Genomic DNA, 22,276 nt, shown 5'->3' with positions numbered 1-22,276 from the left:
TGCGCCGGGGACCTGAACGGGTGTGCGCCGGGGACCCGGGGCAGCCGCGGGGCTGGAGCAACCGGCGTGGGCTGGGGAACCGGGATTGCGGAGAACTGGGGCAACTGCTGCGCACCGGGGAATCGGGATAACTGGGGAACCGGGACAGGTGGCGTCCACGGGGGATCTGGGGTACCGGGGCCGCTGGGAGCGCCGCGCCGCTGGGAGCAGCCTGCGGGAGCCGCTGGGGCACCAGCGGGACCTGAGACGGCCGGGCCCCGCTGGCCCGCCCGCGGCGCCGGAGTCGCTATCCTCCGCCCGGTGCCCCGGCCTGGCAGGGCCGCCCTGGCAGGGCCCCCCGCCGTTGTCCGGGGGCTACCGGTGCCTCCCGGCCGGGCCCCGGTAACCTGCGCGCTGCCGCCGGGGCGAGGGAAGGGGGGCGGGGCCGGGGGCGGGGCGCAGGTGTCCACGCACTTCCGCCCGCCGGCGTGACGTCGCGTCTGGACGCCGGCGTCGGGGGTGGGGCGAGGCGCGGCTGGATGGAGCGGCCGGGGGAGCCCCGGCGCGGCGGCAGGTACCGGGTCGGGGGCGGCGGGGGGAGGCTGGGGCAGGGCCGCCCGCTCGCCACGGGGCCCCCCCCCCGTCGCCGTGGGCCCCCCCCGGCGGGGCTGCGGCGGCGGGGCAGCCCGCGAGCCGGGCCCGGGGGCGGCTCTGGGGCCGAGCGGGGCCCCGTGGGATGGCGGGGGAGGAACGGCCGCGGGTTCTGCGGGGGCCGAGCCTACCCGCGGCCTCCAGCCGCAGCCCGGGGGGCCTGCGGGGACCCTTCTGCTCCCTCCTCGGCTCCTGCCCTTCCCCTCGCCGCCCGAGCCTGCGGCCTCCGCAGCGGCCTCACGGCCGCAGAGATGCCGTGTGCCCGCTCCTCGGGGGGAGCCCGGAGCCTCGTTGCTCCCCGCGGGAAGGAGCAGGTGCCGGCCCTCTCCCGCTCGCAGGGCGCCCGCGTGGCTGGGCGCTGGATGCAGGGGACTAGCTGCCAGGTAGAGTGATGCTGAGGCAGGGAAGCTAGGCTCAGCTGCCGTGCGGGTGGTGTGGTAACGCTGCAGTGGTCACTTGCCGCCTCGCTGAGGGACAGGGACTCCGTAAGCAGCTGGTGGAAAGCCCCACCCGAGCTCTCCTGGAGGGCAGTGCAGGCAGGTGGACTCGGATGCCTAAGCAGTGAACGTCCTAGGCTGGGGAGGAGGTGACGCAGGTGGCAGGTGTGTGTCCTGCTGATGGCTAGCCAAGGGGTTTTACCCTGTGGGCTGACTGTGGGAGACATCTCTGAGTCTTTCTTTCTGGCTGTTCCTCTTAGAGGCACCTGGCAGTAGGTGTGAGGTGATCTAGCCTGGCTCCCACCATAGCGTGGCTCCCTGGCATCTGATGATGAGTTTGACCCCCTCCAGGGGATGCCTCCTGGACCTGCCCTGGGAAGACATCTTGGTTCCACATATCCTCTGTCACCTGCCACTGCAGCAGCTCCTGAGCCTGCAGAGGGTCAGCAAGTCGTTCCAGTCTCTCATCCAGCTGTACCTGGCCAACATGCGCTGCTTTGACTCAAGCCAGGTATTGGATGACTCTGAGCCTGGGGGAGACACAGATGTCCTACTTCCCTGGAGCTAGCAGGGGAGCATCTGACTATGTGGGGAGAAGAAACCCCCAGGAAGGAGGCTGGTTTCTGCTCAGGAGCTTGGGTTAATGGCTCGGGTGTCAGACTGGACAGATGGGCTCAGGGAGGAGAGGCGGTGATTCAGCGCCCAGTAATGCCAGTGTCTTTAGCAAGAGGCCTTAGGAGGAGTGAGCCTGGAAGCTCCACCCAGGCCATTATGGGGCACCGGCTGGCAGAAACACGAGCCAGCTCCAGAGTGGCATGGCCTGTCGGTCCTCACAGAGGTTGTGCAGTAGGGTGGGTCTGATGGGAGATAACTCTGTGCCTGGTCTTCAGGAAAAGCTTGTGCTGGCCCTGGGAGATGCTGCCTGGGACTTGGAATGACAGGAGCAGCTGCTGTTCTGCGAGGACACAGAGTGGTCTAGCAAAGAGTTTTTGGAGAGCAGAGGTGTGGAGCTCATCACGAGTATATAAATGCAGGGGCAATGATGGGGGTTGGAGAAGCCAGAGCATCTTCTAGCTTGTGGCAGTAGCCTTGGCATGAGGGGAGGAGAGCCTAATGGCAGGGTTTGCCCTAGGATGAGGAGAGGGGGTGGCTTTGATCACCACTGTCACAGTGGAAGAGAAGCGGGGAGAGAGTATCTGGTGAGGCTCAGGCTGATCTGAAGCCCTGGGGGATGCCTTATTCTTCCTGGGTTCCCCACGCAGGTTGGACCTGCCATCCCTCGAGCTGCTTTTGTTAACCTGCTGAAAGACAACGAAGTACTGCAGCAGCTGGCGCTCCAGAACTGCTCTGACTGGCTGACGGACAGGGAGCTGCTCCCGGTCATCGGGCAGAACCACCACCTGCACCAGATCCAACTAAAGGGCTGTGCTCAGCTCAGCCGCCATGCGCTGGTGGCCATCTCGCTGAGCTGCCCCAACCTGCGCCGGCTCTCCCTGGCTCACTGTGAGTGGGTGGACAGCCTGTCCCTGCGCAGCCTGGCTGACCACTGCAAGGCACTGGAGGCTGTGGACCTGACGGCCTGTCGCCAGCTGAAGGACGAGGCCATCTGCTACCTGGTGCAGAAGTGCAGCAGGCTCAAGTCTCTGTCGCTGGCTGTCAATGCCAATGTGGGTGACGTGGCAGTCGAGGAGATTGCCAAGTGCTGCCCTGAGCTGGAGCACCTGGACCTCACTGGGTGTCTGCGAGTCAAGAATGACTCCATCAGGTATTGAGCAATGTGGGGAGCTGGGTTGGGGATGACAGGTGTCTGGGGTGGGGAGCGGAAGAGAACGAGAGACAAAAGTCAGATTTCTTCATGCCGAAAGCAATGAGAGCTCAGTCTGGGGGAGAAGCCAGTAGCAGGCCCTTCAGGAGAGGCCCTGTGTGCTACTAATAGCAAATTTCCCAGCATGTCATGGAGCGTAGGTCTGGGATCTGACCACAACCCTTGAGTTTCTCTTAGACCAGTGCTGCTTCCAAAGGATGGTGCATATGTAGCAGAGTTGTGAGCGCTGGGCTGCTAGGAGTAGAGAATAGGGTGAGTGGTGCACTTAGGAGTCCTGGCTTGCAACCTGCATGTGCTCTCTTTCTTGGCAGGGTCCTGGCTGAGTACTGTCCCAAGCTGCGCTCGCTGAAGGTGAAGCATTGCCACAATGTGGCCGAGTCCAGCCTGAGCATCCTCCGAAGCCGTGGGGTGGAGCTGGATGTGGAGCCTCCGCTGCAGAGGGCTCTCGTTCTCCTGCAGGATGTGGTTGGCTTCGCCCCTTTCATCAACCTCCAGATCTAGAACTGCTGCTGACGGGGAGGGGGGGACTGATGCAACGCTGGGATCCCGGGAGGATGCCGGAACCGGCTGCTGTCAAGGAGACGTGCAGAGGGAGAGGTCGGTCCTGTTGGTGAGGCTGGCCTGAGTGGGGCTCACTCTTTCCTCTGGGGCTGTTTAGCAGCCACTGGGTGTTTGTGAGTGGGCTTCGGTGCCTCTGGGGAAAGTAACTCCCTCTGCAGTGGTGTGGAGAGAGCGAGTGACTTGCAGGAACACCATGGTGCTGAACAGGCCTTGGCCAGGCCAGCTAATAGATAGGATTTATTATTTGTTGTATTTTAAATCTCTAAGTGGCAGCTGTTCAGAGAGCAGGAGAGTGTTTGATGGGGACTGTCCTGTGGGGTGGGTGGGTAGGCCATGCCAGCAGAGCTGTGGAACAAACCAGGCCAGCTGGAGCAGAAAGGAGAAAAGCTGCCAGCCCTCCTCTTGGGAGAGGGCAGGCCCCTCTGGGCTCTGGGAGGAGGGCAGAGTGAGCCCAGCTCCAGCCCATGGCCACTGGCCAGCCTGGCACCAAAGGGCTGGCATGGCCCTGGCGTAGGCAGTATGTCTGTCCAGGCCTAGAGCGCTGGTTTAGGCTGATGCAAGGTGGGAGTTGTTTTCAGGGGGAATGCGCTCCTAACTGCAGTTTCATTGACAGAAAAACACCAGACCTAGCTGTGCTATAACTGAAAGCAGTTGGTCATTGCCATTTGTTTCTCCTAGCTTCTGACTTAACATTTCAGTAGTGCCCAGGCCTGCTACTATATCCTGCTCCGTGTTGCGTGGCTGGAGCTTTGGCACTCAACAGTGGTGAGAAATGGCAGGAGCGCTGGCCACGCTGTCAGCTGGAGTTTATCGAGTGCTGCAGGTTGTGTTGGCAGGGAGAGCCTAGCTCTGGTCTGGAGTTCAGCCTCAGCCCTTGTATCTGCTAGGTGGTTAACCAAACAGCAGCCATGTCTTGTGGTGAATGTGATGAAGAGTAATTAGGAGAAGAGAGGATGACCCTGCTCCTATCTTTGGCCCCAGGAGGGATTGGAGGCAGTGTCTGTAAAGCATGTGCATGCTCTGGCTGAACTACACACCAACTCACATCATCTTTATTAACACTGGCACTCAGTTTAAAGCAACAGTGCACACAGACTTGTAAAAAGCTTGCTGCAAAAGCACAAGCCACATCTTAGATCTAAAAATGTCCCATGCAAGGAATAGCAGAGTATGCCCAGGCCCCCGAGAGCCACTGCGGTGTGCCCCTGGGGGCAGAGGGACAGCTACACAAGGAGAGAATCTCCTCCTTGTCAGCCAGGTTAGTTGAGGAAGCTGAAAGCAGTATTCTGGCTCCCAGGTTAGTTCTAGTTAGTGGCAGGTGGAGGAGTCCCCTCATCCCTAGTGCCACGTGTCCATCCTGCCATGCCTGGCTGGTGAGGTGGAGGCTGAAGAGCAGGAGGACCTGGCTGTCAGTGGAACTTGTACTTCCTGGCTGGTTTGATGCTGATGTAGGTTTTCTTCATCTCCTCGCTCTCAGGCTTCTTGATGTCTTTGTACCTCTCCCCCTTTGTACTCACCACCTGGTTATCAATATAGCGGATCAACTTCTTGGGAGCCTGCAAAGGAAAGACATTAACACCAAGTGGATGGACAGCCACACTGCTAGGGAAAGGGAGGGGATAAGCAGAAGCTGAGCTGTTCTCTGGGGGGTGGCCCCAGGAGGACTGGGGTGGGCTGCTTTACCCATCCTTTGTGTTTGGAATCTTGGCCAAAACTGGGAATGAAGCTGTCTGATGGGGGGGAGCAGGAGCCATGCTAGTCAGGAATGGTAGGAACTGACAGACCCTGCAGCATCTTAGCTAAGCTAATCTTCCCTCTTTGCTGATTACCAGGCTCTGTGAACAGTCCTGCCTTTGGCCTGCCCCACTGCCTTTTGGACTTGCAGCCTGATTTTTAAACCTTATAGCCAAAGGACAAACTGCTGGTGAGCTGGGACTGCTGCTCTTACCTCTTTGGGTGGAGCTGGCCGATGTGTTTTCTGATCATCTGCACTATCCACCATCATGTATCTGAAGCACAAGAAGCATTTAGTGAACACTGTAACATGCATTGCCTGGGGCTGTTCACAGCCTATGTCCTTTCTCCTCTGGCTGGTTTGTGGCTGTGCAATGTGTCCTACTTGCCTAGATTGCAGCTAGGAGCACTTAACATTCCCCTCTGGATGAAATGGGCAAGAAGTGTGTCATCCTTCTGGTGAGAATCCAGCAGGATTCTCCTGGAGTAGCATCCTTGGCCGTATGTGAAGGGTACTGAAAACTCAGGCTGTTGAGAATGCTGATAGTCCCTGCAGAATTGAGAGGTGCTGAGGTCTGGTGTGCTCTGCCATTGGGGCAGCTTGGCTGCCATCACTTGGGCTGAGAAGGAGCAAAAGGAGACAGAGGTGAGACTGCAGGACCAAGCTGGCTGCTTCTGCCCTGATGAGATGGTGGTCCTTTCACACTCCACCTACTACTTGACTACGAAACAGGTCTGTGCTGGAAGCAACTTCATAAAAGCATGACCTTATTCCCTATGTGACTGAAACATCAGGGCCCAAGCATTTTCTTGCTGTACTGCTGAGTTACTACTCTTGAGACTTTGGTGCTGGTTTAGCAGGCAGACAGCACAGCTGACCATGACTCTCCCTTAGTAGTTAGTATAGTTGCTCCTGTGTACCTGCAGCTATGATGATCTGCTCTCTGTACCTGTGCTTGAGTGATGTTTAAAGTACAGGATGTTGCCAAAATGTCATTAAAGTGAAGTTCCCAGAAATGTAACTAGCAGCCGGTGCTTTTTTGTTCCCTTGCATGTCACTCTGAAACAAGCCTGCACAGGAGGCAGGCAAGGATAGGGATTGTTAATTCTGCCTGGATGCCATTCTACCTTGCTTTATCTTCCCTAGCCCATTGACTGTTTATTCTGTCACAGGGGAGGATATAAAGTGGTGGAAAAGACATGGCTGGATAGACATGTGGAATCTGCATGCCCGCAGGAGGATGCTCATGAAAGCTGAGATCTTAAAGCAGATCGATGAAACCACACTGTGGGTTCTCCTATTGAGAATTAAATGCTTTTGGAAATGAATAAAGGTAAACCAATCTAAAGCCACTTTCATTCCCAAGAAGTCCACAGGGGGACTTCAGAGGTTTCTTTAAATGTATTGAATTCACACCTTCAGCAACTGAGATTTAATCTTTCCAGTGTTGCTGTACCAGCAGTCTCTTAAAGATATCTTTAGCCTTGTTTGGACTGTCTCCAAGGATGGAGGTATGAATGAGTTGCTGTAGTTCTACAAGTCACCATTTTACCTGAGCTGCAGCATGATGTCTGTACCTTGAGCCTTTAACTGGTACCTCGGCTGACAGTACTGGGATTTACACTATACCTGTAGGAGGCTGAAACCTCACACACAGCCAGTACTGTGACCCAGCTGGTGCAGGTAACCTGTTTCTGTGCCAGAGATCTAAAAGGAACTCAAATCTGTTTTTTTTCCCCACCTGATTGTATTTGTGCTTTGATGTGTTCAGCTATACCCAATCAGCTTCGCAGCATCCTTACTAAGCATTGTACACCCCGAGTTCTTTATAGACCATGTTGTCATTCTGACCTTCCCCAAACTGCCACCTCTTCCTTTACTGGAAGCAGAATAAGGGATTCCGTGCTGCTGGGTACTTACTTCTGTAGGATAACCTGTTTTAGTTCCTCATGGTTGGGCGCTCTGCGGGGCCGTGCCAGTTCCTGGAAGAAGACAAGGCAGGTGTGTGAGTAGCACAACACGTGGGGCATACAGCTACCCCCACTGCTAGCTTGGTCAGCCCAGCTGCTAATGCAGCACTCCAGCCCCTATGGGAAGCAGGGTGTCAGCCACAGCTCTACTGGGGTGCTGGCTTGCCTGGGGGTACAGCCTGTACTTGGAGAGCCGAGGAAGGGAGAGGGGCTGTTGCTCTGGGTGATCCTCCTGGCTCATTGTGCAGAAAGTTCCTGCAGTCAAAGCTGCTGCTTGCAGCAGACAGCTGGGACACATGTGTGTGTGTCCCTGAGCTCTGCCCTGCTCCTTGGCTTGCTGCCACTGAGCACAAAGTACAGTACCTTCATGCTCACACCTGCTGGGCCAATTTCAACCTTCTCCTCCACAATTAACTGCACTGCCTCCTCCAAGTTCCCCAAGGTCATCGCAAGTGCCTTCTCTGCCTGGCTCACAGTACAGGCCGGGAACATCTCCAGTAGCAGCTCTACCCCATCCTTCAAGTCATCGCCTTCCTAGTTGGAGCAAGAGATGGAGGTAAGTTGGGGATACAGTGAGGAGAGGGCTATCGAGGAGGGCCTCTCCGGTTTTGCATTGTCAGGAAATTCAGCTTGCCGTTAGCTGAAGGCTCGCTCTCCTTACAAGTGTGACTAAATCCCATTCCTGAAGCTATCAGGGGATTGTATCTTTGCAAGGACAAAGCATCACTCTTCCTTAACCTCCTCCCCCTGTATTTCAAATTTCTTTAAAGTAGGGCTGCTGCGAACTGGCTCATCTGCATGGCCGTGCTATGTGTCTCCTTAGGATTGAGCTTTCTGGACGCTGGTGCAAATGCTTGAAGTTTTATGTGCTTTGATCAGAAAGGGAAGGGACTGTTAAACAGCGACCTGTGGCTACATCAGAAGGATGCACAGCAGCAGCATTTGCTAGAAGGCTATGGACACAGAATGATTGCACTGCAGAGCAGGAAGAGATCAGTACTGGAAAAACAGCAAGCAGAGTATGGGGGGATCTGCCAGGTGTTGCAATGCCTGTAGCACGGGTCATGCTGAATGGTGCTGCAGGATCTGGACCGCTGGGCCAATGACTCAGTGCTGTACAGCCCAGTAAGTGCACAGCACAGAAGGTCATTGAGGGTGGGACCGGTGACTTCGGGACTGACACCCAGACGTGACTGCTTCCTGTGCAGATACTGCATCGTAGCTGGGGAAAGCAATGGTGATCCAGCTCAAGCTGTGGAGTGAGGCTAGGGGAACAGGGTGAAGTGGGGTGGAGCCTGGCTAGCGCTGCAGAGGCATCCCCACGGTGCTGCTGTAGGATCTCTGAGGGCACTGGGACAGGCTCTCTCAACCGTCGCTGTGGCTCATCTTTTCCAGTGGCTGGAAAGGATGAGCCACAGCAATGGCTCATACTCTTCTGTCAGCACATAATTTTCTTCTTCCACTTACTGACACAGTCTTGCTCAGGCCATACAATAGAGAAGATCACAGATACCAGTGATGCTGTGTCACAGCCTATGCTGTGGTTCCTTCCAGAGCCAGAAAATGCCCTCAGGTGGTGCTGGTAGCCTAGTGCTGGGTGACTGTCCCCAGTGCTCCTGCTCCTCTGTGGGGTGCTCATACCTGGGCCCCAGCTCCATCTGTTGGAGTGCGCAGCCTTTCCCCGTTGCAGGCTCCAGCTTCAGGCTCCTGGCCCTTGGTCAGGTCTTCAGAGGGTGCTTCACTCCCGCTTTCCACAGCCTTTTGGCCTGTTTTTTCTTAAAGACATAGTGATATCTTCTGAGGAACAGTCCCACTAAGGCTAGAGCTCCTGTTGGCATTAGATTGCTAGTGCATCGTGTGCCAAAGCAAATCCCTTCTTAAGTGACAAGAGTGGGAAGCACTACTGTTCCTCCGGCCCTCACTGGGGACAGCTGCAGCTTTGCTCACACTGACCTGCAGGAAGGCAGTGATAGTGCATGCTGGAGTGCTGGAGCACTGCATCTCCAGGCCTTACCAGGTGTGGGCTGCTTGCAAATTCAATTCTACCTGTCAATTCTCAGCCCTCTAGCACTTTGGCTATGGATACTTACCGTATTTTTGTTACGTTTCTAAGAATTCCCTGGTGCTTGCTCTAACTTTGAACTAGGTGTGGTTTTAATTTTAAATTTGGGAATACACTTTGGTAGTCCCCAGGCTGTATGTGAGCCAGCACATCCTGTGATCAGGTTACTCTGATGCATCTCTCTTTACAGGCTCTTTCTGTGTCATTGTAAGAAGAATCATTTCACCTCTGTTCTGTCCTCTCTAAAACTGGTATGGTGCTGTCCTTCCACACTCTGGCTACATCAGAATCCTCAAAGGGTAGGATGCAGGGGACCAGAGCACAGCAGTAGGTTTTGTCAAGTTTAAGCAAGCAGCAAGTAAGATGAAAGACAGGGCTGGCTGTTGTACACCATGTAGCCTTCTGGCAAGACAGCAGTGATGTTGCTAGATAAGCAAAACCCAGACTGGTGTGTCCTGAAAGGTTTGATATCCAGGCACTTCAGCTGTCTGTTCTTTAGTAGGAAATACCTTTGGGGCTGATTTAATATAGCAATCCAGCTGATCTGTGAATGCTGAGGTTACAAAGGGCCATTGGGATAGTGTAATCTTCTGCACTCCTGCGTAGTGCAGGCCAGAGCACATCATTGCTGATTTTGTATCCATGCCAGGGTTCATGGGTGAATGGGAAGTGAGCTTTGAGGATGCTCAAAGTCTAGAAGTGATATATGTCATCAGCTGGATTCTCTATTTGATGATGTACCTGACACAGGCTGCCCAGTGGTAGTGTCAGTTAGACAGATGGCTATCCGAGGCAGGCAGAAATCCTCACTTTCAGAATTAACCCACAGTAGAATTTCAACAAGCAGCCCTGTATCTGCTACTTCTTCCTTATTACTCTGGATTTGATCTCAACAGAGGTGTTTGGAGATCTGATCAAGTGTTTTTCACCCCGGTATGACTTGGACAGTATTCCGTGTGACTCAAACCTCCCATGTGTTGATATCAAAAATCCAACTGAACATTAAAAAAAAAAATTGTCAATCAATTCAGGCTACCTTATGAGATCCTAACTGTGACAAACAAGACTGTATTTTATCCTGTGACATTGCTCAACTCCAAACGCTAAGACTGAAACCATGTGCAGAATATACCTTCTTGTGCTGAAGTTGTCTAACTCACCTTTGTTGCGAGCTTCACCAAGACTTTCTGAGAGGGAGAACATCATTTCACAAACATCCCCACTGCAAGAGACAGAAGCTGCATAACTAGTGTGAGGAATAAAAGCAGTAGCCTATCCTAGTTGGCTACCTCTTTATAGAAAGAGAAGGCTTGATGGGAAGCCCAATAAAATAAACTGGTATTTCAGATGGCCAAGGACCTACTTGCAAACTATACTGGGATTAGCATCTATGTATTCAGGCAAAGACTGACTTAATCATAACGGCACAGGTTTGGTACTAATACATATTCAACTGGGTCTAACAAAAGAATTTATGGTACTGAGGGGCTTGGGTCCAGGCCCCTAGTGCACGACATGCACATACAAAGCAGTAACATTCACATACCTGTGGATTTCTGCAAAACCAGGGATATACGCCTCCATCATTTCCACAAATGTGTCCATGTCAAAAGTCTCCTCAGAGGACTCTGGTAAGCCCAGCTCTTCCAGGACACCCGTGATGTAAGAGAAGAAAACATCATCCATCCCACTGGAGACAGAACACAGGACATGGCAGCAGGGTCAACAGGCCTGTTTCTCTCTCTCTCTCTCTCCATCCCCATTCCTCCTAACCTTGTGTCTTTCTAACACAGCAGCAGAAGGACCTATGTGGACTGTATCTTATCAGCAGATCCCACCGTAAAGCCAGATAGCAGATGGTCACTGGTTGAGTGGGAAGCATTTACGGATAAAATACTGCATGCCGTCCTGCTTCCTGGGTGTGATGGGTTGACCCTGGCTGGATGCCAGGTGCCCACCAAAGCCATTCTATCACTCCCCCTCCTCAGCTGGACAGGGGAGAGAAAATATAACAAAGAGCTTGTGGGTCGAGATAAGGACAGGAGAGATCACTCACCAATTACCGTCACGGGCAAAACAGACTGAGCTTGGGGAAAATTAACTCACTTTATTACAAATCAACCAGAGCAGGGTAATGAGAAATAAAACCAAATCTCAGAACACCTCCCCTCCACCCCTCCTTTCTTCCCGGGCACAACTTCACTCCCGGATTCTCTACCAACCCCCCCAGCAGCACAGGGGGACGGGGAATGGGGTTTACAGTCAGTTGATCACACGTTATTTTCTGCCGCTTCATCCTCCTCAGGGGGAGGACTCATCACACTCTTCCCCTGCTCCAGCATGGGGTCCCTCCCACGGGAGACAGTCCTCCACAAACTTCTCCAGCGTGGGTCCTTCCCACGGGCTGCAGTTCTTCATGAACTGCTCCAGCGTGGGTCCTTTCCACGGTGTGCAGTCCTTCAGGAGCACACTGCTCCAGTGTAGGTCCCCCATGGGGTCACAAGTCCTGCCAGAAAACCTGCTCCGTGGGCTCCTCTCTCCACAGATCCGCAGGTCCTGCCGGGAGCCTGCTCCAGCGCAGGGTTCCCATGGGGTCACAGCCTCCTTCGGGAACCCACCTGCTCCGGCGTGGGGTCCTCCCCAGGCTGCAGGTGGATATCTGCTCCACCGTGGACCTCCCTGGGCTGCAGGGGGACAGCCTGCCTCACCACAGTCTTCCCCACGGGCTGCAGGGGAATATCTGCTCCGGCGCCTGGAGCATCTCCCCCTCCTTCTTCACTGACCTTGGTGTCCGCAGGGTTCTTTCTCTTACATGTTCTCACTCCTCTCTCCGGCTGCCGTTTACTGCCTGTCCCAACTTCTTCCTTCTTAAAAGTGTTATCACAGAGGCGTTACCACTATCGCTGATTGGCTTGGCCTTAGCCGGCAGCGGGTCCGTCTTAAGAGCCGGCTGGTATTGGCTCTCAAACACAGGGGAAGCTTCCAGCAGCTTCTTACAGAAGCCACCCCTGTAACCCCCCCCCGCTACCAAAACCTTGCCACACAAAGCGAATACACTGGGCAGCACTGAATGAAAGCCCCAGCATGTGCCCAGTGGCTGTGCTCCTGTAGGTGCTTCAGCTGAGCTAACCAAAATATTCCAAGTGCTCAAACCCTGACTTTTCTATGCTGACTGGTGTTTCAGGTGAGCTCATGATATTCTGTCAAGTTGCAATTTCTATGGGATGCAGTGTTCTCTGCTTGCTGCTCTCCACACTTGTGTCACTGCTGCCACCAGTTGCAAAAACAGCTGCTGTGTTCCAGCCTCAAGGTGGCTGTATCTCTGCACACAAGCAGAGTTCAAAATAGGGAGAGCCCTGACATAGCATTATGCTGCTCAGAAAGCCCTTTGGGAGCACTGTGGAATGAAGGGAATCCCATATTCCAATGTGCATTACTGGACAGGAAATTAATCATCTCGGTCGTCAAAGAAATGACATTGCTAGATTGCAATGCTAAACGATAGTTGTTCACGCATTCCCATCAGAGCCTGTACAAATTACCTGCACCCTGGATCTGAGTTAAGGAAAAGCAACACAAAGTACAGGAAAGCTAGAGAGTTCAGTATAACATGTAGAGGGACAATTAATGCAGAGATCAAGCTAGAACAATGATATTGGATCTTCCGATCTCAACATACCTGAGGTCTGCTGCAGGGATGTGGGACTGGATGAAGTGTGTCAGTGTGTCACGAATGATTTTTTCAAGCTCCATGTCTCTCTAAACCTTTTTCTCTAAAAAAGAGGAGGAAAAAGAAAACTCCATGTAATTTCAAAGGCAAGAACTAGATCAAAATATCAGGATCAAAAGGTAGGCATGGTATAGGCAAGTGTGCTCTTCCCATCAGAACAATTCACAAACTCCTCCAATATGGCTTGTCATCCCTGGGTAACAGCAGGCAAAGATATCCACAAAACCCAGCAAAATAAGGATCCAGTGGAAATACCAGCCCGAAGCAGCCCAATATCTTGGGCCTCTCCTGCTCATGTTGATGCTGGCAGTATGCAGCTGTACTGTACATTTAAAATGTCCTCTCCAGGAAGCAAAGCTGGAAATGCAGATGTGTCCAGCTGCAGGACCTCAGAGACACCTGAGCTGGAACGTTGTGCTGTCCGGCGAGGAAACAGCGGGTAGTGGGTTTGCATGCTCAGTGAAGAAAGAGGTGGACCGTCCAGCTGAGAGCATTTGCAGTGATGCTTGGACTCAGGAATGAGTGGGAGGAAGGGTAATGTCTCCTAAAGAAAGGACAACCTAGAGCATATTTTACAGGGAAATACCAAGCAGGGCACAGACAACTAGTCTGCCAGCCAAAATATCAAAGGTCTCCAGGTCAGGCACGGGCTACCAGTGGAATCCTGCCCAAACAGGAGCCCGTTGTTGTGCTTGGTAAATGAGCTATTCTGCAGTTGATGCAGCTGCAACAAGGGGCGCTTGATAACCCAAAACTCAGAGGAGTTCTAAGAATCACAGAGCTCCTACAGAGGCAATGGCAGAGGGGGGCTGCCCACAGCCCACCTTCAGCTATCAGTACTGGGCCTGGACTGAACTGGGTGGAGAAAAGCTGCTCCTCAACCATTCCTTCCCCCCGAGGGTCTACAAAGCTGCTGGGTGGACAAACTCCTGGTGTAAGCACCGAGTTCTTCCGAGGGAGGAAACTAGCCCTGCATATAGAGAAAGTGATGTGGTCATCGGTCAGAGAGCTTCCAAAGGTCATCATGCTCCCACCAGTGCAGCTCCCTCATTCCAACCACACCAGGACCTGACCAGGTCTGTTTGACACAGAACTTGTGGAGCAGTCATGTGGGTTGCTGAGAGACAATTCCCATGTTCCCATGGGGATCAAAAAGGTTTGGCATTTCCCGAGATGAGACTTCCAGAGCTAGCAGGATATAAACAAAACCATGCCACGGCACTCAGCACTGCTCTTGCAGGACCTAGAGAGAACCAAAGCCCAGCAGCCTGTTGGCAGGTCCATCTGCAGTCTCGGCGCCTATTCAAGCTCTGCGCTTGGCCACCATGGCAGGTGACAAGAGCACACATGCACTCCTCTGTTTGTGGCTGGCCAGAGGAGCACACCCCAGCCAGCCAGACCTGCCTCTGGCTATGGTCGCATTGAGGCTCTAGGGATTTGATTCTCGATATTGAGGGAGAAAGCTGTGACACAGGCTTACGCGAAAGTGCTCTGCTGGGTATATAGCATCCCCCATTGCATATCCCTCAGTGATTCCCCATCAAATATTCCCAGTCTGTGCTCTTCTACTCTTCAGGGCTTTGAACAAATACAGGTGTTGCTACCTGAAGGACGATCTCTTACTGAATCCCCGTGTCAGTGCCATTCCGTTGGGGCAGTAAGGAGACAAATATGGAAAGAACCTCACAGCAGCGGGACACGAACAGTGAGACATACTCATATAGAAGAACTGCCCTGATTTTCGCTATGTTCAAAGCTAAACACAAAAGCAAGCCATCTAATCACCTAAACTTTCCTGAGCTACTATTAATATCAACCCTCCCACTGATCTAGATCCAGTAACTAAAAAAGAAAACAAACCTTCTTCACATGTGCCTCTCACTTGGGGGAAACGAACAATGAGTTAAAAATGCCATGCCACTATACGACCAATATACATGTATTCAAACATAGCATGTGCAGGAACAGCCAGAGGAAGGGGCTTTGAGCAACCTGCTCTAGTGGAAGGTGTCCCTGGCCATGGCAGGGGGGTTGGAACTAGATGATCTTTAAGGTCACTTCCAACCCAAACCATTCTATGATTCTATCATCATCAGAAAACATTATTTGTTTGCTGTTTCTGCCTTAAGCTAAAAAATGTCTTTGCCTCCTGTAATTTCAATTAGAAAATTCCCATTTCACAGCATTAGAGGAAAACAGGAGTCCAAACTTTTTCAGGTAGGAGCTCTTCACACAAACACCCAAAGTGAGCTCCTGAGCTCCTGTACTGCTTTTATTTTTCAGCCTCACAAGGATCCTTTGTTTGCATTTTTCTCACTTTTGCAGATGTCATGGCCTGCAAGTGTGGAAGCTGGCTGTTAAAACAATCACGAGTAAAAACACCTTCCCACTGGTCATTTGTTGTTTCTGTGTGTTTTGTGTGTTCTCTAGTGGTGTGACAGAATCAAGTTTATGTTTGTCATCTTTGCAATATACCCAGAAAAAAAGGTGAGCTTTTTTCTATCCTTCTCAGACATCAAAAAGCCAATTATAGGATTTTGAATCTCACTGTTGGCAAGAATACTGTTCTAAGCAGCCCATCTTCCCCCCATTTAAAGCTGAATCTGCAAATGCTGGCAACCACCAAGCCCCCTGAACTTGCAAGTACAAGAAAAGTAATTTATTTTTTTTAACAGAAATCAGGGGTGGGACATCAACATATAGCAGTCAAAATGTTCTTACTGCAGTCACTACTATGAGGAAGAATGCTTATTTCCTTCTTACTCAGTCTTCATGACATTCTGCGAACTGGAAGTCTAAAAAAAGATTTTGTCCATTTCTATGAAACAGGCCAATGTTCTATAAGAGATAACTGTATAGTAACCAATAACGCTTCCTGACAACCCAATTACCTGAACAACAGAGCACAATTCACCATGTCAAAGGCACTTTTGTGAGGTCCATAAATTAGCTGCTGGTAATTTATTCTGATCAATAGAACAGGCAAAGTCACTCATCTCCTTAGTCAAAGGTACTTGCAGGCAAGTGTCAGACTGGGACAAGAGAAACACAGAAAAAAATAATTCAGCAACAGGAGTATCATAGCTACAGCCAGTCACTAACTGGTCTTGAATCCCTTCCCCAACCTCTGACAACCACAAGAAATGCTGGTGTGAAGTGTTTGAACATTCAGGTATTTTCCTATGGAGTTACCATGTTGTATCTGAACAAAAGCTATTTCCTTTTGTCTATGAGAGGAAAGGCGGCAGCAGGTTTTAACTATTGGGTAAAAATTCTCTCTGGCATCTCAGACAAATCCATCCACCAGCACACTCGGATTTAAGGTTTACATCCAGAGAAGGCAAGCTGCCACCTTTAGCCTGCCTTTGAAGAAAGGAAACCCTTTAAATGACAAAAACACAGTCTTACACTGAAGGATAGAAAACAGCTAGGTCATCAAGTATTTCTTCAAGGGTTAGCCATCGCCCTTTCACCTGAAGAACCCATCTCCGCTCCTATAAAACCAGAGGCACCGAGAGAGACAAATGCACTTGCATTTGATCATTTATGGCCATGGGGGAGAGATTTTATTCCCCAGTAAACAGTCCTTACAAAACTTAACGTCTGGGGGATCTGTAGTGCACAATGGTCTTGGCTGAATGAGGCTTGGGGAAGACAAGACCTGAAGGTCCTTCAGCCTTTCAGATTTGGTGGGTATTTTCTTGAAATAGAGGGAGCTGATTAAAAACCTATGTACAAACATTTTAAAATGGATTCTTCAAGGAATAAACTGATACTGCTGCATATTCCTCCTCACACAGCCACATTTAGAATTACATAACTCAGGACACCAAAACACCTTATGCATTATACCTTCAAGTGCCATGTTTTTTCCAGTGGTGACCTGCAATAGTTAAAGGGGGGATTTACTAGAAGGGCTTATCCTCTGTGCACAGTTTTTTGGAGGAGTCATTTATAATGCACAGAATGATCTAAAACCCAAAGGCAGGAGAAATCAGTCTCCTGAGAGCTCAATTTTACTGAAAAGGTGTTACCATCTTTTTAAACTTCCAGCCATAATTGCAATGTGGATTTTAAGATCACTTTAGTAGTTGTCAGCTGATTCAAACATATCTATGAAAGTCCTTCTGCATTTCCTGTCATTATAATGTGGGCTTTGCTTAACATGTTGCACAGAATCTATTTTTTTAAAACACAGAGTCAGGAAACGGTGTTCCTATTGCTCTGCTCTCAGCTAGAGACTCACAGTTTTGCACTGTCAGAACAAGAGACGTTCAACCCTTGGAAATCCCTGTCACTTTTCAGTCTTTAAACACCAGGGTTTATTACTAAAGAGTGAGCAGCGGAGCACTGTATGTCATCTCATTAAGACAGGCTTGGTTTGAAATATCAGGAGTGCTTACTTGATCCACATATCGCGTGGCATACGTATTTCTTCACCTCAGGCAGAGAAAAGTGGTATCAATTCTCAAAATGTGAATGTGAAAATCATTCATTTTCTGTACTAGATACTTTGGCCAGCAGCTCAGAGTTTGCCACCCTACCGTCTGTCTTGAGAACCTAGTAACCTCCATCACCCTTGCATTTTCCTTCCTAACATGTTAATGTCAAATTTGGGTTTTTTTGTGAAACAGCTGCAGAAATAATACCCCCCTAAAAGTACCATTATCCTTGTGGTGTCTGAAACATCTGCTTATGCTATATTCAAGAAAAGTTGGCTTCTTTTTGTACAATTCATATGAATCTGCCTGCCTTCAAAAAAAAAAAAAGGTGAAAATCTGAAATGGTTGCATACAGCTAGGTCATTTCCAAAGGCTCTTTCAACTCAAATTTCAGTAATCATTCTCAAATGGTCAATGCGATGATTCATTGTGCCTTGGATTTTATATTAACAAGATAGACTTGAGGGGAGCAATTTAGGAAAATGTTTCTGAGCTAAGAGGAACTGCCATTCGGACGTATATCAACTTTTATGAGATCATAAATTTGCCTACCAATGACTTGAGGTTTCTGCAAGTGGAAACAGATGGGTCTTGTACATGTTGGATATTTCTCAGAACAGGTTAGAGAGAGTTCAGGTAAATCTGATCCGGCTAAGGGATTGACTAAAACACCTTGAGAAGGTTCCTTTAGCTCAAGTTTCAGTAATTATTCTTAAGCGAATAAGTAACGGGACAGGGGTGGTTCACTGTGCTCCCTCTGAAAACTTATGAGAAACCACAGAGCACATTTCACGCAGCTTCGTGTGTGTGTGCACGGCTGTGCTTGTGCTTGGAGAAGTGCAGATCCCTGGGATATAATGAGCAATTAATACACAGCCTCACAGGAAAACTTTCAAAAGCCAGATCTGCAGGACAGAGAGCGAGCTGTGGCTATACTCCACTGAACTGTTTTACCTGCTGAAACATTGCTGGCTTAAAAGAAAACTTTCCAGGCTGAATAACACTTTATAGACGTAATTTCAGTGCTCCCATTTTTTGTTTCGCTTGCTAAAGAAGTCCCTGAAAAGACTTGCATGGTGTGGTTGCTATGGGAAAGCAGGCTGAGGTCATTGTGCCTGTTAACACAATTAACCACTTAATGCTCTGACGTTAAAATAAGGCTTTTGTTAGTAACTTAGTCCCACTAAATTACAGCAATATTAGATCATAACACCAGTGGCCAGACCCTTCCCTCCCCCCTGAGATCTACGTTGGTCGGCTGCACTTGGGTGATGCTCTGCTGACACAGGGCCCTTACCTGAGCAGAAGTATCGCCTGTGCAAGGACCTCGGCTCACGGCCAGTGTTTACGAAGTCACTTCAGTGCCTGCAGGAGAGTTGACAGTCCATCCTATGACTGCTTGGCCCAAGCTATGAATGAGGGAGTCCTTTATGGGAAAGGAAAGATGAATTAGCTGGAGCACAACAGAATCGTTTTCTGTATATTGGTGTCTTTATGCTTTATGTCACTTGTGACTGTTTCGCCTAATGCAAAGGGTACACCTTTATCCTGTGGAAGAAAATGTACTATGTGAAAGGCTAACTTGGATGTGAGGACAGCGTACTTGTCAGCCTTCAAATTCACTGCCACGTTGGGATGTTTTTCAACATTTACAGTTTCTGTACCAAGGCCCACAGTGGCCTCTGAACATCACTGACGTATTCCAAAAGCACTGGCGGCCTCATCGCCACTGTGAAGCAGAACTTGTTTCTGGTGGCTTTAACGAGACAGACCAGAAAGCGAGCGTCGGGTTTCCCTGCTCCTGCGTGCTTGCGGCACATCGCCACGGCCGACATGCCACAACCCCCCCCCCCACGCTGGCTGAACGGCCGGTGTTTACCTTGAGCTGTAACATCGTACCTAACCACTGGCTGAGCAACTTCGGGGCGTTGTTTATTTTCCGCTGTGTCTGCTCCCCCCCACCAGCGGGCGAGAATCACCGCGGGGGGAGGCTCGACAGAATTTGGCGCCAGGGTGGCCCAAACAAACTGCCAGCAGACCGAGCTCCCCCCCGCGCCCCCCCCCCCCCCCCCCCGCCCCTTACCGTGGCTGAATTCCAACGCCACTCGCAAAACGCGTTTCCCCTCGCTGCGGACGGCCCCGCGCTTACACCGCCCGCCGCTCGGCCCGCGCACGCCGCCGGTCCCCCCCCGCCCCGGTCCCCCTCCCCGGGCAGCAGCCGGCTCCCCGCACCTGCCGGCGCGTCCCCGAGGCGCGGAGCCCGGAATTAAGCCAAACGCCCGCATTTCTCAGGCTCCCGCGCTCCACCCCGGCGCCGCGGGGACACCGGCCGCGGCGGTGACAGGGGGCCGCAGGCTGCCTCCTCGCGGCCCGCCGGCAGCGCTGCCCCGGAGGCCGCCGCCGCCACCCGCCGCCGGTCCCCGGGTCCCGGGTCCCGGCCCGCCGCCCCTCCGCCCGGCCTGCCGGGGTCGGCCCCGCCGCGGGGGCCCCGCTCGCCCCGCACGGCCCCGCGGAGGGAGGAGTCGGGCGCGCGCCGCTGGCGGCGGCGGTAGGGGTGGGGGCGGGGGTCACCTGATCGCCCGCGCGCCCCGCCGCGGCCTCGCTCCCTCCCGGCGCAGGTCCCGCGCGGCGCGGTTGAAAGCGTCACGTGGCCGCGCCCGCCGCCAGTCATAGAGGCGGGCGCGGGAGGGTAGAGCGGCTTCGTGCGGGCGCGGTCCCCGCGCCGCCATCTTGGTTGTGGGCAGGAGACGCGGGGCCCTCGCCGCCTTGCTCGGCACCCCCGAGACGCGGAGGCCTGAGGAGCTGGCGTGCCTCCCAAGCGTCGGTGCGCCCTTGGAGGGCCCCTGCCGGAGTCCGGGCTGGGGCCCCGAGGCAAGCGGGGTACCGGGCAGCACCTGGAGCGAAGGCGGAGAGGAAAGAAAACGCAGCACGGGGTGGCAGCCGCGAGCGCGCCCGGGCCTTGGTGGTACTGAAGTGTCTTTGTGAGGCCCGGGAACGTGGCAGCGCTTTGCGGACTCACGCCGTTAGAGACTATGTGAAATTTTCTACCCCGCCAAGTGCAAGAGACGTGTTCCCTGGTGAAAATAGCACGTTTTCAAGTGTTGGGGCAAAGCTGCCCTGCTCTTTGGGGTGCTTCTCGCTAGCCGAAGCTCTTGTCAGGTGGAAGCATCTGGAGGGTGTTCCCCAAGCTGCTGTCTTTGCAAAGGTTGGGAGCTGCATGCGGAGTCTCCTGGCTCCGTTTCCTCTTAGGCTAAAAATCCTCCTTGCTCCACCCCATGCTTGACAAGCTGCTGCTTATTCCTTTATTCTGGCGATTTGGAGGACCGCTGTATGTTAGGGCAGCTTCAACCTCTTAGAAAAGAGCTGCGCTGTGGGACAGGACTGCAGCTTTTGCCCTGCTTGCTAGCTGCAGTCCCCCTTCCCCAGTCAGGTGAGCTGCTTCTTGGTATACTTGGTTCTGAAGACAGTAGGTGCTTCCTGGAGCAGCTTTGGAGAAGTAATTCTGTGATGCCAGGTGCTTCTCCTTCATAAAAATCCTAAAGCAGCAAGGTATAGTTATTCTCCGACTCATGCTCCTCAGTAATGTGTTGCTAAATACCAAACAAATGAGCCTGATTCTGCCTTTGGCGGTACCAGGAAAAATCCAGAGTAATGCCAGCTGGGTAGGGAACATCACACTCACTCCAGTGTCATTAAGAGCAGAGTCTGTTTTCATTGTTTATTTCCACTTAAAAGTATATGTAATCCTCCCTTGACATTGTATGAATATGCTTCATTGTAGGAGAATTCACTGTCTTTGAATTCTTCTGCTTTTGACTGTGTTTTGCTGCACTTACCCATATGTTAACTGAAACTAATCAACTATGCTGTATTACTTGTCTTCCGATCTCTGGTTTTACCTTAGTTTGGGAAATAGTTTGAAAATCCTCCAACAAGCCTGCTATTTCTAGGATGGCTTTCAACATGTGTGACCCCACTGTATAAAGGACATGCTGAAAATGCAGTTGCTTCTGGGGCAGGTACACAGTGGAAATTGGATTACATCACAGTGAAGTGGAAGGGGAATTTTTGAAGAAAATGAAGCAGTACATGTAATGCCCCTAGAAATTAACAATCTTTAAAGCTAAGAGAAACAATTGCAGTTACTTTGTCTGACCTAACTTCCCTCGCCAATTCTTGACTGAACTAGAAGAGAACTTCCTAAACTAATTTATGTTATGAGAGCATATGAGGTTCTACCAGCTTTTTCCACAGGTGGCTCATGGCACCCTATTAGTCAGCAGAATTTAAGGATTTACTTGTTTTGCCTCAGTCTGCTTTGGAGTTTCCTTGACTTCCTTGGAAACCTTGAGGCCCATGAGAAATTTTGAGTGTTCTCAGATGCCATTGGTTCAGACAGTTTGTAAATCCTTACAAATCCTATGATTTGTAAGTCATAGGCTTCAGAACAGCAACAGACAGGACCTCTGGTTTTTTTTCTACTACAAGTACTTTGAGGCTGACCATCAACCTGGCTGATGATCAGGGCAGTCTATCCTGGGGATAATGGAGGGAGGAGAGAACCACACTGGGCTTCGAATGAGAGATCTGAGAAAATCTAAGTTAAAATGCCTCACCGCATTTTAAAATTCTCCTATAACTACTTAGACTTCTCTCTTTTAGCATACTTTGCTGCAATTTGATATTTCACCTTCTCACCTTATTCTAACCCAAAATGATGCAAGAGGGCGGTTCCTTTTTTTTTTTTTCTTCATTTACACTAATGGAAGATGACCAGTATTGTAATACTGTAATAGATACTTGAACAAATATGGCATCTAATAGCTCCCCAATTTAAAGTTAAATTCAGAGTGTTTTGACCTAAAGCTCAACAAAAACTCCACA

The 22,276-nt window shown here is 51.5% G+C and overlaps 2 protein-coding genes across 7 annotated transcripts; one reads left to right on the top strand and one right to left on the bottom strand.

The window, feature by feature from the left end:
* The first annotated feature begins 26 nt into the window (after window positions 1-26).
* On the top strand, window positions 27-6,209 carry FBXL15 (F-box and leucine rich repeat protein 15). 5 transcript variants are annotated; one of them, XM_030029950.1, is made up of 4 exons: window positions 27-148; window positions 1,328-1,578; window positions 2,330-2,832; window positions 3,204-6,209. In XM_030029950.1, exons 2-4 carry the CDS (start codon window positions 1,396-1,398, stop codon window positions 3,391-3,393), a joined length of 876 nt encoding a protein of 291 aa, XP_029885810.1. In that variant the 5' UTR covers window positions 27-148; window positions 1,328-1,395; the 3' UTR covers window positions 3,394-6,209. The 5 variants fall into 5 exon arrangements, with proteins under 5 accessions (XP_029885810.1, XP_029885806.1, XP_029885807.1 ...); XM_030029946.2 differs by lacking the exon at window positions 27-148 and adding an exon at window positions 475-553; XM_030029947.1 differs by lacking the exon at window positions 27-148 and adding an exon at window positions 491-549.
* On the bottom strand, window positions 4,484-20,077 carry CUEDC2 (CUE domain containing 2). Of its 2 annotated transcripts, XM_030029954.2 has the most exons (10): window positions 19,964-20,077; window positions 18,690-18,818; window positions 12,900-12,993; window positions 10,767-10,910; window positions 10,381-10,442; window positions 8,800-8,933; window positions 7,522-7,692; window positions 7,109-7,170; window positions 5,402-5,462; window positions 4,484-5,009 (listed from the first exon to the last, which is right to left on the bottom strand). In XM_030029954.2, exons 3-10 carry the CDS (start codon window positions 12,971-12,973, stop codon window positions 4,863-4,865), a joined length of 855 nt encoding a protein of 284 aa, XP_029885814.1. In that variant the 5' UTR covers window positions 12,974-12,993; window positions 18,690-18,818; window positions 19,964-20,077; the 3' UTR covers window positions 4,484-4,862. The 2 variants fall into 2 exon arrangements, with proteins under 2 accessions (XP_029885814.1, XP_029885816.1); XM_030029956.2 differs by lacking the exon at window positions 7,522-7,692.
* Window positions 20,078-22,276: the final 2,199 nt, after the last annotated feature.

The sequence above is a fragment of the Aquila chrysaetos genome, chromosome 11 (assembly GCF_900496995.4).
Source record: "Aquila chrysaetos chrysaetos chromosome 11, bAquChr1.4, whole genome shotgun sequence".
NCBI classification, from domain to species: domain Eukaryota; kingdom Metazoa; phylum Chordata; class Aves; order Accipitriformes; family Accipitridae; genus Aquila; species Aquila chrysaetos.
Note: the sequence above shows the minus strand (reverse complement) of the source record. Positions and strands in the feature narration are given on the sequence as shown.

Excerpts from the sequence above, each read along its gene's own strand:
- FBXL15 (XM_030029945.1), top strand. The coding sequence starts at position 519 with ATGGAGCGGCCGGGGGAGCCCCGGCGCGGCGGCAG. Across the intron at positions 554-1,418 it reads GAGCCCCGGCGCGGCGGCAG|GGGATGCCTCCTGGACCTGC; the intron begins GTACCGGGTCGG and ends GACCCCCTCCAG. Across the intron at positions 1,579-2,329 it reads GCTGCTTTGACTCAAGCCAG|GTTGGACCTGCCATCCCTCG; the intron begins GTATTGGATGAC and ends TTCCCCACGCAG.
- CUEDC2 (XM_030029954.2), bottom strand. The coding sequence starts at position 12,973 with ATGGAGCTTGAAAAAATCATTCGTGACACACTGACACACTTCATCCAG. Across the intron at positions 10,911-12,899 it reads ATCCCTGCAGCAGACCTCAG|TGGGATGGATGATGTTTTCT; the intron begins GTATGTTGAGAT and ends TTCTGTCTCCAG. Across the intron at positions 5,010-5,401 it reads GGCCAGCTCCACCCAAAGAG|GCTCCCAAGAAGTTGATCCG; the intron begins GTAAGAGCAGCA and ends TTTCCTTTGCAG.